This window comes from Triturus cristatus, chromosome 11 (assembly GCF_964204655.1).
Source record: "Triturus cristatus chromosome 11, aTriCri1.1, whole genome shotgun sequence".
In the NCBI taxonomy this organism is placed as follows: domain Eukaryota; kingdom Metazoa; phylum Chordata; class Amphibia; order Caudata; family Salamandridae; genus Triturus; species Triturus cristatus.
The window spans coordinates 611,433,285-611,446,276 of record NC_140594.1 but is presented as its reverse complement, the minus strand read 5'-3'; the positions used below and the strand labels follow the sequence as shown (position 1 = coordinate 611,446,276).

The 12,992-nt window shown below is 43.1% G+C and overlaps 1 protein-coding gene across 2 annotated transcripts in view; it reads right to left on the bottom strand.

Moving 5' to 3' along the window:
- NSD3 (nuclear receptor binding SET domain protein 3) overlaps positions 1 to 12,992 on the bottom strand; it is a 1,492,250-nt gene that overhangs the window by 1,308,229 nt on the left and 171,029 nt on the right. For both annotated transcript variants that reach the window (XM_085633955.1, XM_085633956.1), the window contains exon 3: positions 10,365 to 10,524. In XM_085633955.1, the coding sequence (XP_085490081.1) occupies positions 10,365 to 10,524 (160 nt within the window). The remainder of the gene's footprint in view (positions 1 to 10,364; positions 10,525 to 12,992) is intronic.

Genomic DNA, 12,992 nt, shown 5'->3' with positions numbered 1-12,992 from the left:
GAACTACCAAAGCAATAACCCTTTAATAAAAGAGAAAATAAGATATCTCTGTCACTGTAAAAAAAAAAAAAAAAAAAAAAATACTTTGATGGGAGTAGCTCACTTGAATTTTAATAAAGTGGCAACTGAGACCAGGAAGTTGTTAAAAGTATGGGTAGGCCTCCCACTTTCATTTCTGGGCTGATCTAACATTTTAAAGATGTGAATACTACCAAAATTCACATATATTTTTAATACAATACCATTAGAATTTAACCGTGACTGGTTCAGAAAACTGCAAGGAGAATTAAATAGTTTTATCTGGGCCTCAAAAGCAACAAGAACAGCGTGGAAAGAACTCAGAAGGAACAAAGAGCAGAGAGAGATTGCTAGCTCAGACGTTTTTCAGTATTGTAGAGCATTTCAATTGAAAAACAAAAGATCACTTCTCAAAGAACCTCAGGCATACGCCCCACATCTTCTAGCCATGACATGGATAGAGGGCAATTTCTTCCTCTATAAGTTTGCGCATGCAAATTTCTTTTCATCACAGTGAAATTGAAGATATTACTATCGGCATGTAAGCTTTGGTACCAAATCTCATACTACAGTGACTATATGAGCTTCCCCAGGAACCCCAGAATGTTTGGACAAAACTTTCATATCCTCCGATTGAGGAGGGTATAACAAAATGGGGTCAACTTCTTGTAGAGAACACCTTAGTAGACTGGGAACATACGTCACAAATAACCAATAGTAACCTATCCATATTTAAATATTACCCGCTGGCACCTGGAGAATGACTGTTCAGGAAATAGCGAACTTGAAGCAAAGTTATAAAGACCTGCAGCACAAACGGAGATCTTATGTTGGTACTGGACGTTAAAGCTTGCCAAGGACGAGTTCACCTTGCCTATAGAGGTCTTCTGGGGGAAGGATCAGCAGACGCTGGATGTACAAGATCTCTGGCAAGTATAGAGGTCTACTTTGAAGTAAACTATTAGTTCAGCACCTCTCAGAAAAAATATTCACAGTGCACAGAGTGTACTGGACGCCGAAAAAGTTAACAGAAATTAGTAGCCACGTAATGAAGTGCTGTCCCAAATGCAGAAAGGAAGAGGCAAACGATAAACATATGTTTCTGCAGTATCCTCAACTCCAAACATTTTGGCAAGATGTGGGTAAGGTCCTCTTGGAGGTGTTTTAGTCAACAGCTGGAGGTAAGCACAGGCCTAGTCTGCTTTGGAGATGAAAATGGTGATGGAACGAGGGATGATCAGCAAGCAAAAAAATCTGCTATTTGTATTAATATTGCTAGCTAGACGTGAGATGTATTAACTAGATAATCCATAGTTCCCCCCCCCCCCCCCCCATGCAATGTGAGTGGCTGGCCTCGGTCCAAAAGATAAGGAAATTGGATTGGTATTGAGATCAGAGTAAGAGTTTTGGATTCTGGGATATTTGGGAACAGAACTTTAATTCTGGGATTCAAGGGAATTTAAGGGGTTAAGGATGTCCAATGATTATGCATTAAAGCAATTTCTCATACACAAGGAATCAGATCTGGCGACCCCAGAGCTAGTTTCTCCTTGAACTGTTGGGACAGGAAGATAGGGGACCCATCACAAAGATATCCAAATCGTCATCGAGGAAACACTGGACCCCTGATCTCTTCTGAATTGTTTATTGCACAAAGGAGAAGAAACAGAAAAAGTGCATGGGGGCGATCCATTGGGCAAGGATCGCCCCTATTATTTAATTGTTATACTTACAGCTGTTCTCTCCCTTACCACACCAAGGGCAGATTGGCCCCTTTTGAAGGCCCATCTACCCCGGAGGGAGGTGGAGGGACTCACTAGGCACCACAGATTATGCTTTTCTTTTGCAAATGCAAGTGAGGTATCATTTTACTAGGGAGACAGAGGGGAATGCTGGGTGGTAGGACCTTTGTGTCGGTGCGGCGATCCCTGACAGAAATTTAAGGAAATGTAATTTTTGAGCAAAATTTGAGGGTTGTAGGGGATTCTGGGTAAGAACACATTAAGGGAACCCCGCGATGAAAAATTGCAGGAGGACCTTCTGGCGTGGCGAGTTCTGTGTATGGAAGGATTGGCGGTGGAGGGGCAGTTGTCACAGAGTGAGTCGGAGGGAACAAGTGGAGAGTTGTATTCCCCGCTACCCTCTGAGGGGGAGGGGGGAGGGGATGACGGCGAGGCTACTCCTGTATTGCACTGAGCTGGGCTGGGCCGGATTCTCACACGATATAGACTGTGACCTGTCTCACTCTGAAGCACTACATAAGTATATGTGTTTTGATTGGACCTATCTGTACTGCTTTTCACTGATGTCGGGGGGAGTAACAAGATTGTATGTTTTAATACAAAAAATAACGTTTAAAAAAAAAAAAAAGGGACCCCCGCAAGCCATACCTACCTGGACTCCCGCAGCCGTCTAGCTTTAAAAAATTTCTGGGTTAGGTAGGTATCCCTAGATGGCCGCCGAGTCCGGGACCAAAAACGCAGGTGACCCCTGGCAAAACTAGTTCATTTTGCGATAGGTAATCTTAATACTTTTGGGCCATTTACTGCTGCTACTACAACAAAAGGCTTAGCATTCGGGGGGAGACCTAGCAACAAAGGGGTTAACATATGTCAAACGTAAAAGAAGCTTGAGAGTCCAGCAGCTGTTTCAATCATGACAATAAGGCCAAATTTGTGCCATCGCTCTCCAATGGGCTTACAGCCTTTCCTGGGATTTGATATTTGATTGATAAAGCACAATGTAGTGCTCTGGAATTACTGCCTTTGTAACCTCCCCTAGAGTAACCCAGTGAGGGTGTCTGTTGGTGCTGCTACCTCTGGTAGAAGTCTCAGGGGAGGTAGTTTTAGAGCGCTCCTCCCCCTAAACTTGGATCTTTAATGTACCCCTGAGGAGAAGATGTTTGGCGGGCTCCCATTGCTTTTGAGGTGTCAGTGTCCTTTTTCATTTTTTCCAGCATCTCATCAACCTGCAGTTCGAAGGAGTGCTCCAATCGAAATGCAGGTTGAGGAGATGTACCTCTGGGTTGAAACCAGAGAAATGCCGCGAGTTGGTTAATCAAATCGGGACATTTGACTTAACGCCCCATGCTGCGCTGTCAGCTACATTTTGTGGGCAGCGGATGGTGGTGTTGGGTAGAAGTTTCCCTTCTGAGACAAGCTCATGTCCCTACTTTTTGTACTCATCTGGGAGATGCTGGAGGAGCTCTTCCATCTCATACAAACATGAGAGTAGCCCGATAAAATTTGCAATTCTCCACTGGTTTACAGATTGGGCAGCAACGCGACTGCCTGATGTATCAAACTTTTGACTCTCTCTGGTGGAGGAGCGGCGCCAGCACCCTGTGCATTAGCCCACTTTTGCACCATGTGTACCTCTGGGAAGTAAGGTATTAGTAGCCCCTAATATACAGTGGGCCAGAAGATGATGCCTTGTATTTCTTTATGTATCAACCCTGGGGGTTATCAGCCTCGTTTTCACAAGATACTGCACGGGCCTTTGGGTAGAGGAGAGTGCCTCCACGAGGAAGTCCTCAACCTCTAGGTCCTTATGAAGCTTTACATTGTGGAAGGTTGCAGCCAAGCTTTTAATCTCTTGATACAAGGTGGCATCATCGAGGGGAGATGGCTTTGCAAGGTAGAGGTCTGGGTCTATATACAGGTGGGTCGATGGTGTAATCGTCCCATGGGCTGACCCCCGTCACCGGGTCAAACGGTGGCTCGTATGGGTCAATGGGATACACAGGGCTCTCTCCCTCATAAGAGGAGTGTGCTGATCCCTCAGGTGAATGTTTGCTGAGATGGGTGGCTGAATTTAGGATTCCCGCTACAGTGGTAAAGACCCAATGTTGAAGATGACACACGCCTCACAAATGGCTGCACCCAAGAGCCATTGGAAAGAGGATAATTTGAGTTGTGGGTGGAGATCTGTGCCTCTTAATCAAATGCAGTGAAAGAAATAATAATTTCCAAAACTCATGTTCTTTTGTGCTTGGTTGGCAGGATGTGCAGTTTTTAATTATTCATTATTCATTCCAAAAGTGAAACCACACGAAAAACACAGCAGAGACGTGTTTCGCCAGATGACCAATTGGCTGAGGGCTTTCTCAAAGCTGGAATTGACAACAGGCCACAATAATAAGTGGTACAGCGGTCGCATCAAATTGCCAAAGATTCACATCCAGAGGGATGTGGGTAACATGCACAATAGATAACAATAAAGAACAGTAAAGTACCAAGAGATACCAAGTTGGTCAGGTGAGGGAAATGTGTGTAGGGCAAAGGATAGTGGATAAAACAGAAAACGTGTTTGTGATGGTATACAGACAATTATTCCTATGGACGGCACGTCCGCAGTTGTCTCACAGTGGCAGCGTTACCGGCAAGGCGGTTTCATATAATGCAGCTATATCACAAAACACGCGCAAGGGGAGAGACACACATCAGTCATCAAGTATATCCATTGAGTCCAGTTAGGCAGTGACATAGTGTGCAGTAATGTCACAAACTATTTTGAAGGAGAGAGACACACATCAATGAACTAATAAATCCATTAAGTCGTCATTAGACTAACCAATATAGGACTCAGATCGTTGCATTGAAACAATTATGTTACACTAATCCTATCAAAGAAAAACCCAAAAGTCATCACTCATATTATAGAAAGGAGATTGCTATGGTGAAAATCATAGCGCTTACCAGGGCATCTGGTTTGTGGTCCTATGACCTGAAATTAAAGCAGCGTGTAAGAAATCAATAATATACCGAACCTGGGAATCTCTTAACAACCTACTTGTAAGGTGGGTCAGCGTATGAGCCCACTTCAATAATAAATTAGCACGTACAAAATTACACGGTGTGAGAGTAAAGGGAAATAAACCAGCACTTGAAAAATTGGTGCTGTGTAAGCCCTGAGAATCCCCTTGACAATGGTTGCAGTTAGGTTAAAAGACTGCGTGCAACATGGTCATATTAAACCGGAGGGTCGAACAGCGAGATTAGGTAATCGGCATGTGGTTCGAGCAAAAATAAGTGGGGTAACGTGTCCAGTTGGGTACTGCTGAATTAGTTTAGTGGGTTAGTTAGTTTAAGTGAGGGGCTAAACATCATGTCGGACGAGCAGGAAACAGGAAAAATAAAAAGTCAAGTTATTTCCATACTGTATTTGTTGTAGTGACGTGGTCTCTGCGGTCCCAGGAACAGGAATGTTCCGAGGCGAGCCACGCTTGATTAAGCAACCTTCAACCGGACGTGAGATAACATCTGGTGTCATCCGGGAACCGACCGCAGGGGTACACGGAAGAGTTACTCAGTTAGACAAAAAAAACGACAGCAGAAATAAAAAATTGTAAAAAATATGTTGCTGAAAGGGTGAAGCAGATGAGGGCGAACAATAGATAATGGTGTAAATGATAATAAAAATAAAAACCTCAAGAACAAATGGCACTGAATATGGCTGAAAAGGCATAAGGATACAAAGGCGATGCAGGAGGCGCAGGGAGACTCATCGCGCTCCGGAGAGACACTAGTTACAGACCTGATGATGATCCACCCAGGGCACTGTGGACAGTACTGGAAAGGGGTTCTTTCCATTATGGAGTCTGCTTTCTTGGTGGAAGAAGCTGAGGAGTAAGCCCCGAAAAGGGGCAAATGCCCCAAAGGGGTGAGGAAGATGTTGAAAGGAACTCAAATGTCAGCGGTGTGATGAAGCAGAAGATTGTTTTATGGGGATCGGGGTGGAAGAACCAAGAGGTACCTGTGCCTAACAGTGTAGAGCATCGATCCAGAGCTCAGAGGATGCACGCCCAAACTAACAATGGGGCCAATACTCATGAGCATTGCCATGAATAAGTGGTAATAAGTCATACCTCATGACTCAAAGAACTCTTTGGAAAAAAATCAAGTTGCACTCATCCAAGCCCAAAATCAGATAGTAGCAGTATGCACAGCATGTGTATCTACAGCGATACATGCCATAAACTTTGAATTTGTAGAGTTTTTTGTTTTTTTTTAGAATTTAAACTGAGCAGAGCTCAAACAGACTCCCATCACACGACATGCGGTAGAAAATCTCAGGCAGTGTAGTCCCTATGGGGAGTGGTTACTAGGGTACCACAGCCTGACTGGTTGAAGTTTGGTTCTTTTTAACTGATGTGAACAGGATACTAAAGTTGTTTTCTAGCTTTTGCAAGCTATGTGTAAAATTGTACTCCTTTCTAGATATACCATGGGACTCCCACTTCGATGACTGAGAATTATTCAAGCATGTGAATCTATGAAAGGGCAAGTGCTTGTATTTATAAAAGATCCAATACTGGATAATCAGTCATTATGAGTGGACTATAGAGTGACCTATGTAAAGGTACTCCATCATGTTTCTCCTCTGGCAACATAAGATCATGGATTGTGAAAATACTAAAGTGAATATGAACGTGTGTTAGAAGTAGTTTGTTTCTGTGTGTTTTTTCTCTAAATGATAAGTTATGGGATGATGCAAACTTTTATGGGGAAATTTCAATTCAATGCGATGGATTTGTACAGATTGTGTTAATGAATTGAGTGTACCCCTTCGTTTTGAATCTAATATTTGCTGGCTAAAAAACACAGTCAAGCAGAGTTTGAGGACAGGGGCGATTCAAATGTAAAGTGTGTGCATACGTGTTTTCCATTAAGTGTTGACAGACACAAACATTGGAGTAAAATGGTTGTGTCCACATTTCATATCTTGCATTGAGGTTGTGTGTGACAGAATTTGTATTGATTGTGCAGTCTGCCTTTTGTATAGTGTGTGGATCTATTTTATTTGCCCATTTGTTTGCAAAAAGACAACGCACTGACTTTGATAGTGTGGTTGTGTGGTGTGTGAGATGTCTTTTCTGTAAAGTGCTTGCAGAAACAATGATGTAAATGCTTGTATGCAAATTATCACTCCATATATTCCATCCCGGTGTTCTTTGTGTGTGGGCGAGGGGGAGGGCAGGGGGGGGGGATTTGTACTGGTGTGGGATCTTTAATGTGTGTATTTGGTAGATGTTTTTTATTTGTTCGTGGTTTGCAAAAAGACCACGTCGATTTGGGTTGTGTTAAATGTTTTGCATGTTTTTCATCACGTGTTCACAAACCAAGACAATGGTGCAAAGGTTTTCTGTACAATTAAACATTCTATTTGTTCTACTATGGTGTTGTGAGAAAGGGGATTGTATTTGATCGCCCCTCACAATCACCCTGCTCCTGAAGAAGAATGGCTCCAACAACTAACATTTGAAGCAGGGATCCAGTTGAAGATAGTTTGCATGACACACACAGACTCCCATCTACCTGGCCAATAAACCCAAACTATCTGGTGGTGGTCGTTCCTCAAGAAGTACTAACTACGTTTTGTTGAACCACAGAAGTTCAACATACAAAAATGTAGAACCACTGCTTTTCCAGTCTAGCCCAAAGAATATGGAATGCACTGCCTTCTGAAACCAGTATAAACCCCTCGACAACTTCCTTCAGAAAAGAAGTAAAAAGACTTTTGTTGAATAGATTCCTTCAATAATAGCCCTGAACTCACTTAGCCTGACCACTTTCCTCTGGACACTTCTGGATCCACCAGGCTGATTGCTATATTGTATCTGCATTGCTGCCTGCTTTTTCCTTTTCAATTTTTATCTGTATATATCTTTTTGATTGCTATTTGTACAGCCCTCTGATACCTTGAAGTGTCATGTTTGCGCTTTATTAAACTCCTCAAATAAATTTGTTTAAGGTGGGATACAAGCCATGTTATTCTATGTAAGTATGTCTGTCTAATAAAGTTTTCCACTTGCCCTGAACCTAAAAAAGTGTTGTAACAGTATAAAAAATACAATTTAAAAAGCAAAAAAATGGAAATTCACCAGTTTTAGTTTATTGAGCAAACTAGAACTAGCTGCTTCCAATAGGTCTGGAAGTATAACAATAATGGTATTTAAGTAGATTAGTGCTCTAAACTCTTAAAGATGACTGAAAAGGATGAGGTTGCTGCTGGAATCAATATACTAGCTTAGCAGCTCTTGTCAATAACGTTAATGAATGAGATGATGTCATTGACTGGAGAAATTCTACATAAAGGATACTCAAAGTAACAGAAAATATGCCTACCAATCAAGTAAAGGAGCACATGGAAGACCCTGTCCAAGATACCCTTGGTGTATGAGAACACCTCCTAGAGTGTTGTGGGAGTCCGGAACCTCTTAAGTGATTTATTTCTCGAGTATGTGGCTTCTGCCTTGTAAGTGATCTTGTTGGGTGCAATACCACTGGAGATGTATGTAGTGATGGTAGTGGAGGAGCTGGAAGTGATATAGTTTGTACAAAGTAAGCAGTAGGGTAATGGGGCTGTTCAGGACACTGGTACAGAAAATGTGAAGAGCCAAGAAGAAGAGTCCTTGATGCAGACTTATCACTGGTGTAACCTGAAGTGTTAGAAAGTAAGCTCTTAAATACTAGGAGTCTGAAGTCTCAGCCATCAACTTTATGTTCAATACGTGCACACAGTCAGATGAAAGGAGATGGTTCTGCTCAACATGAGATCTTTTGATTAGTGATGCTCAGACAGTGACCCAGGGTTCAGGATTCGATTTGACATTGAAAAGAGTCCAGACAACAAGCAATTTGTTACAGTACCAGCCGTCAATGCCATATTGACGGAAAACATTGCATTTTTCTCTCTTTGTCATCTCTTTTCAGAAGAAGTATTCCCAGTCTTAAAAGATGCCAAATGAATATGAAATTCAATGGCTTGGAAAAAAAATCCAAGAAAAAGTGCCCAAGATCCAGTTGTCAGCGGCCTCAAAAAGAACAGTGCACATAACTCAAGGGGCGACTTTTCAGCATTTATAATGTTCTTTACCAACATAATGGGACAAGAGTCCTGGCACTTTTGTAAATAGTCAAATCTGTTGAAAACCATTTTGTTGCACATAATATCTATGAAAGAAGCTTGAGATTCCTGAGCGTCAAGTTTACAAGCAGGGTTGCTTCCCATTATACTCTTTACTAGTTATAGAACTCATAAATGGAAAGCCCCAATGGGGTGATTCAGGTGCACTTTGTAGCAAAGGACACAAGACCTTTTATCAATTCATTTTTCAGTTCTCTTGGTCATTTCCATGAGTTAAACCGCTAGTTCAGCTGGGTATGCACTACAATGGTTTCTTCCCAACTGATCTGTGACTTTGGCTCATGCACTATACATGAAATATGTTGATTAGGATGGCTGCTTTATCTATGGTAAAATGCGGTTAGTTTCTCCCATCACGGACTGATCCAATAAAAAAAATTTGCCCTGGTCTGTCTCATTTATCGCCCTTCAACCTCACCCGATTAATAAACTACACATTTACTATGACACTTGTCATGAAACATTTGGACTATTCAACACCTTTATGTATGATGTCTGGGTATTTTAGGTGCCAGAGCACCATTACCCGATTGTGCAACTTATACCAAAGTTGCCACCATTGCCACTGCTAACTCCATCTTGGCCCTAAAGGATTCAGGAATGAGGTCATGGAGAACTCGGTTATCTTGCACCTGTAAATTGCAGTTCAGGTTTATGTGCCACTCTGGGCTCTGCGCCTCTCCCATCCTATGCTTCCTGCAGCTCTGCATGTCCGTCACTGATTGACAGAGTTGAAATGTGACAAGGAAATGGTTCAATTAGGTTAGAGGTCTCCTCCTTACCTCCTGGTTTTGGGTGATCTCATGGCCACAGATGACAAGCATGGTATTATCTTCAGGACCCTGGAGTACAAATACAGTCACAAGGCAAATTTGACTCTTTATCCCTTTGCAAACTCCAATAGAAGTCTCAGATGATCTAACTGTGATTGCCTCATACAGGCCAAGTTCTGTACAAGCAAATCAGTTCTGCACCAAAAGTTTTAGATACCTTCACATATGACTTAGTTTCTTCTTTCTGCTATATATTACATATAAGAGGCATGCACACTCTTAACTTACCACAGTCAACAGTAGTATTGGGTGTTTCTTCTTTACATTCCAGGCAGCTGGTTTAGACTTAACTACTAATATTATAACAATAGTTTTACTTACATCTAATTTTATCAGCTCTCAGTACGAGTGTAGTAACCAAATTGCAGGATTCATGAAACACTAGCAGATAAGCATCAAGTGGATCCTGGTCTCAGTTTAACAAGCCAAACTTACAATTTCAGAATGGTAATAAGAATCTGAGATATTTTCCCCAAATATATGCAAATGCATCCCTCATGGTTACAATAACAAAAACAGAGAACACATCATCCACATGCTTTGTAATGGAAAAACAACACTTTAATTCCATCCACTTTCCTTTACCTCTTGAGTTTATTTTGCTATGAACCTTAAGTTGTGGATCACAGGATACCATACATGGCCACCACGGATACGTTCCCACCTTGGACCAAACAAGATCTCCAACCTGAAACCAGACTCCAGTTTTCACTTCAACTGGGGGCGTAGGTATCTCTTCTTGGGCCTAAGCAGGAAAAATGAAACTGATAAGAGGAATGAAAGGTGCAGTAAAAGTCACAAATATAATTCACAAACTATCTAAAGACACTGAGCACTTTAAATTGCTTTTATGGGTAAACTTAAGCAAAATAGTGTCTGGTAGTATGGCACTTTTCTTTTTAGATTTAACACATCACTTCTTTATTATAATATCAGAAAAATAATTACATAAAGTAATATATGTGAACCCATGCTGGTAAACCAACATTGTGAAGTATGCGCGTGAATTGGGCCTATAAATTGGCAGGAATACCTGCCCCAAATCAAGGTGGAATCATTATTGAGCATTCTATGTCACCACATAGATTGGGATTCCTGGCGTCTTCCTCACATGTTGGGCGCTCGGATGCTCCTGTCCAGGATTAGCTGAGGGGCACTTCTCTGTGGCATTCTTCTAGGGCAGGGTTACAAGCTAGGCATTTTTTTTATGTTTGCCTTATGTTTGGGTTTTCTGCCCCAGACATCTCTTCACTTGGAGGTTCCAGGTACCTCCAAGATACCCGCAGCAGCACCGGTTGAGAGGTTTTTGGTGCACTAGACCAGATCTCCATCACTTGTGGGCAGGAGGTTCACATAGCAGAGCCAAGCTTAGGACAATATGAAACAATCCCTTTCCTCCCCAAGCTATGCTCACAAGTCAATGGGTGGACACTAGACGTTGATGGTAAAAAGCCTTTGATACCTATGCTTTTGGCAGTGTGATCGCGGATGAGCTCTTGGATCTCCAAAAAGGTTCCTAAGAATTAAACAAGCCTTGACATCAGTATATCAGTGACTTTCTTAATGTCAAATGATGTTACATTGAGCATATAAACTTGAAGCTATTGTGATGCCGCTTTACTTTTTAGGTCTAGCCTAAGGACTACTGCCTTGGTCTCTTCAGTCTCATGTAATGGAAAAAAAAAAACATACATAAACTGAATTTGTGTCAGCCCTCTTCATCAATTGGTCTGTGCAATTCTATGGCAGGACACGGAGGCGAGGATTAGGCTTCGCTTCCTTCGCTTTATTCCATATATCAAAACTCCTGCAGCCATTTCATTAAGGCAAAACGATGAAAACTACATTTCCCATGAATAGCAGGGAAAATCAACACAATCAAGTCCATCAAATCAGGAGCCAGTCTGCCCTATAATGTCTTGTGAAGCCCTCCTAGCCTCCTCTTTCTTCGCTGCTCCAGCAGCACCACAGATAAGTCATATTTCCTCTTATTTTCTTGTAATTGATTTAAGGTATTATTTTGGTCTTAGCAGGGCACCACGGAAGATTTAGCACTCATATGTGGTCGCCATTCAGTGCATTGACTTCATTGTGCGTTTTCAAGAGCCGCAGGAGCTCCTCGCTCCTACGTGGCTCTCTCTACTGAGGGTCGCTCAGCGGAGTGCGGTCTTACGACCAATAGAGGGCTTGCACACTGGAAGATTCGCGCGCAGCGCGCCCCCACACCCTGGCAGCCGGAACACGTCAATTTCTCGGTCTGTCAATGCGCAGTGTTATGGCTGTGGCAATCTTCATGGAGAAGCCTTGTCAGTTACCGCTGTAGAGAGCAGTCTACTTTAAGCCCCTCGCGAGTCGGCTGAGTGTAATAGACCCCACTTGCGTGTTCCATAAAGGGGATTTCCTCACTAATGAGCCGGCGCCTGAAGGGATAACACCCTACAGGGTAAGAAATACATAACTTCAGGGACACCCCAGACACTTATTATCCCCTCAGATACCCAGGGGGCAGTCCCACTCTACTAATTTGGTACTTACTAGTCATATTCCTCTGTTTTAAGTGGGGGAGTTCTGCTCCCTGGTGGAAATAGAGTCCATGGACTAGGACGAGACTGGGGACTATATGGAGGAGGAAGAGGTTACTTACCTCCCCAACAACGACCAGTTCGGAGAGGTAATGGGCACCTCTATCCTTGGAGCTGTATTGCAGGTGGTAGCCCCCCTGGAGAAGAGATTGGCGGTACTCCAGGCGCAGTGCCAGCAACCCCTCAAACAGAGGGAAGATAATAATGGGCCCCCGGCCACCCTACCTCCAGGGCAGGTATTGGTTCTGCAGGCTACCCCACCCCAGAACGTGGACAAGGGTAAGCGCGTGGACGACCCCGGGGTCAGTCTAGATGCCTTTGCACGTCTCAAGAAGGCTTTTTTGGGTGCCCAACCCATCCCAGAGCCCCAGACACCAGGTCCCTCGGAGATGGTTCCACAGTCACCACCACAAATGGACCATGGGGAGGGGGATGATTCCAACACTTGACAGGGATGGGGAAGGTTCTCGACCGTGGTGCCCGGTCTCAATGCACAAGGGGGTTTCCTATACCCGGATGACCTTTTGCATCCAAGATCCGTGGACTGGTGCCCTGTGCCCAAGGTGGCGGCCTACATGGCCAGCCATTTACGGAAGCGCCTAGACAAAGAAGTGAGGGGTTGTTTGAAGGC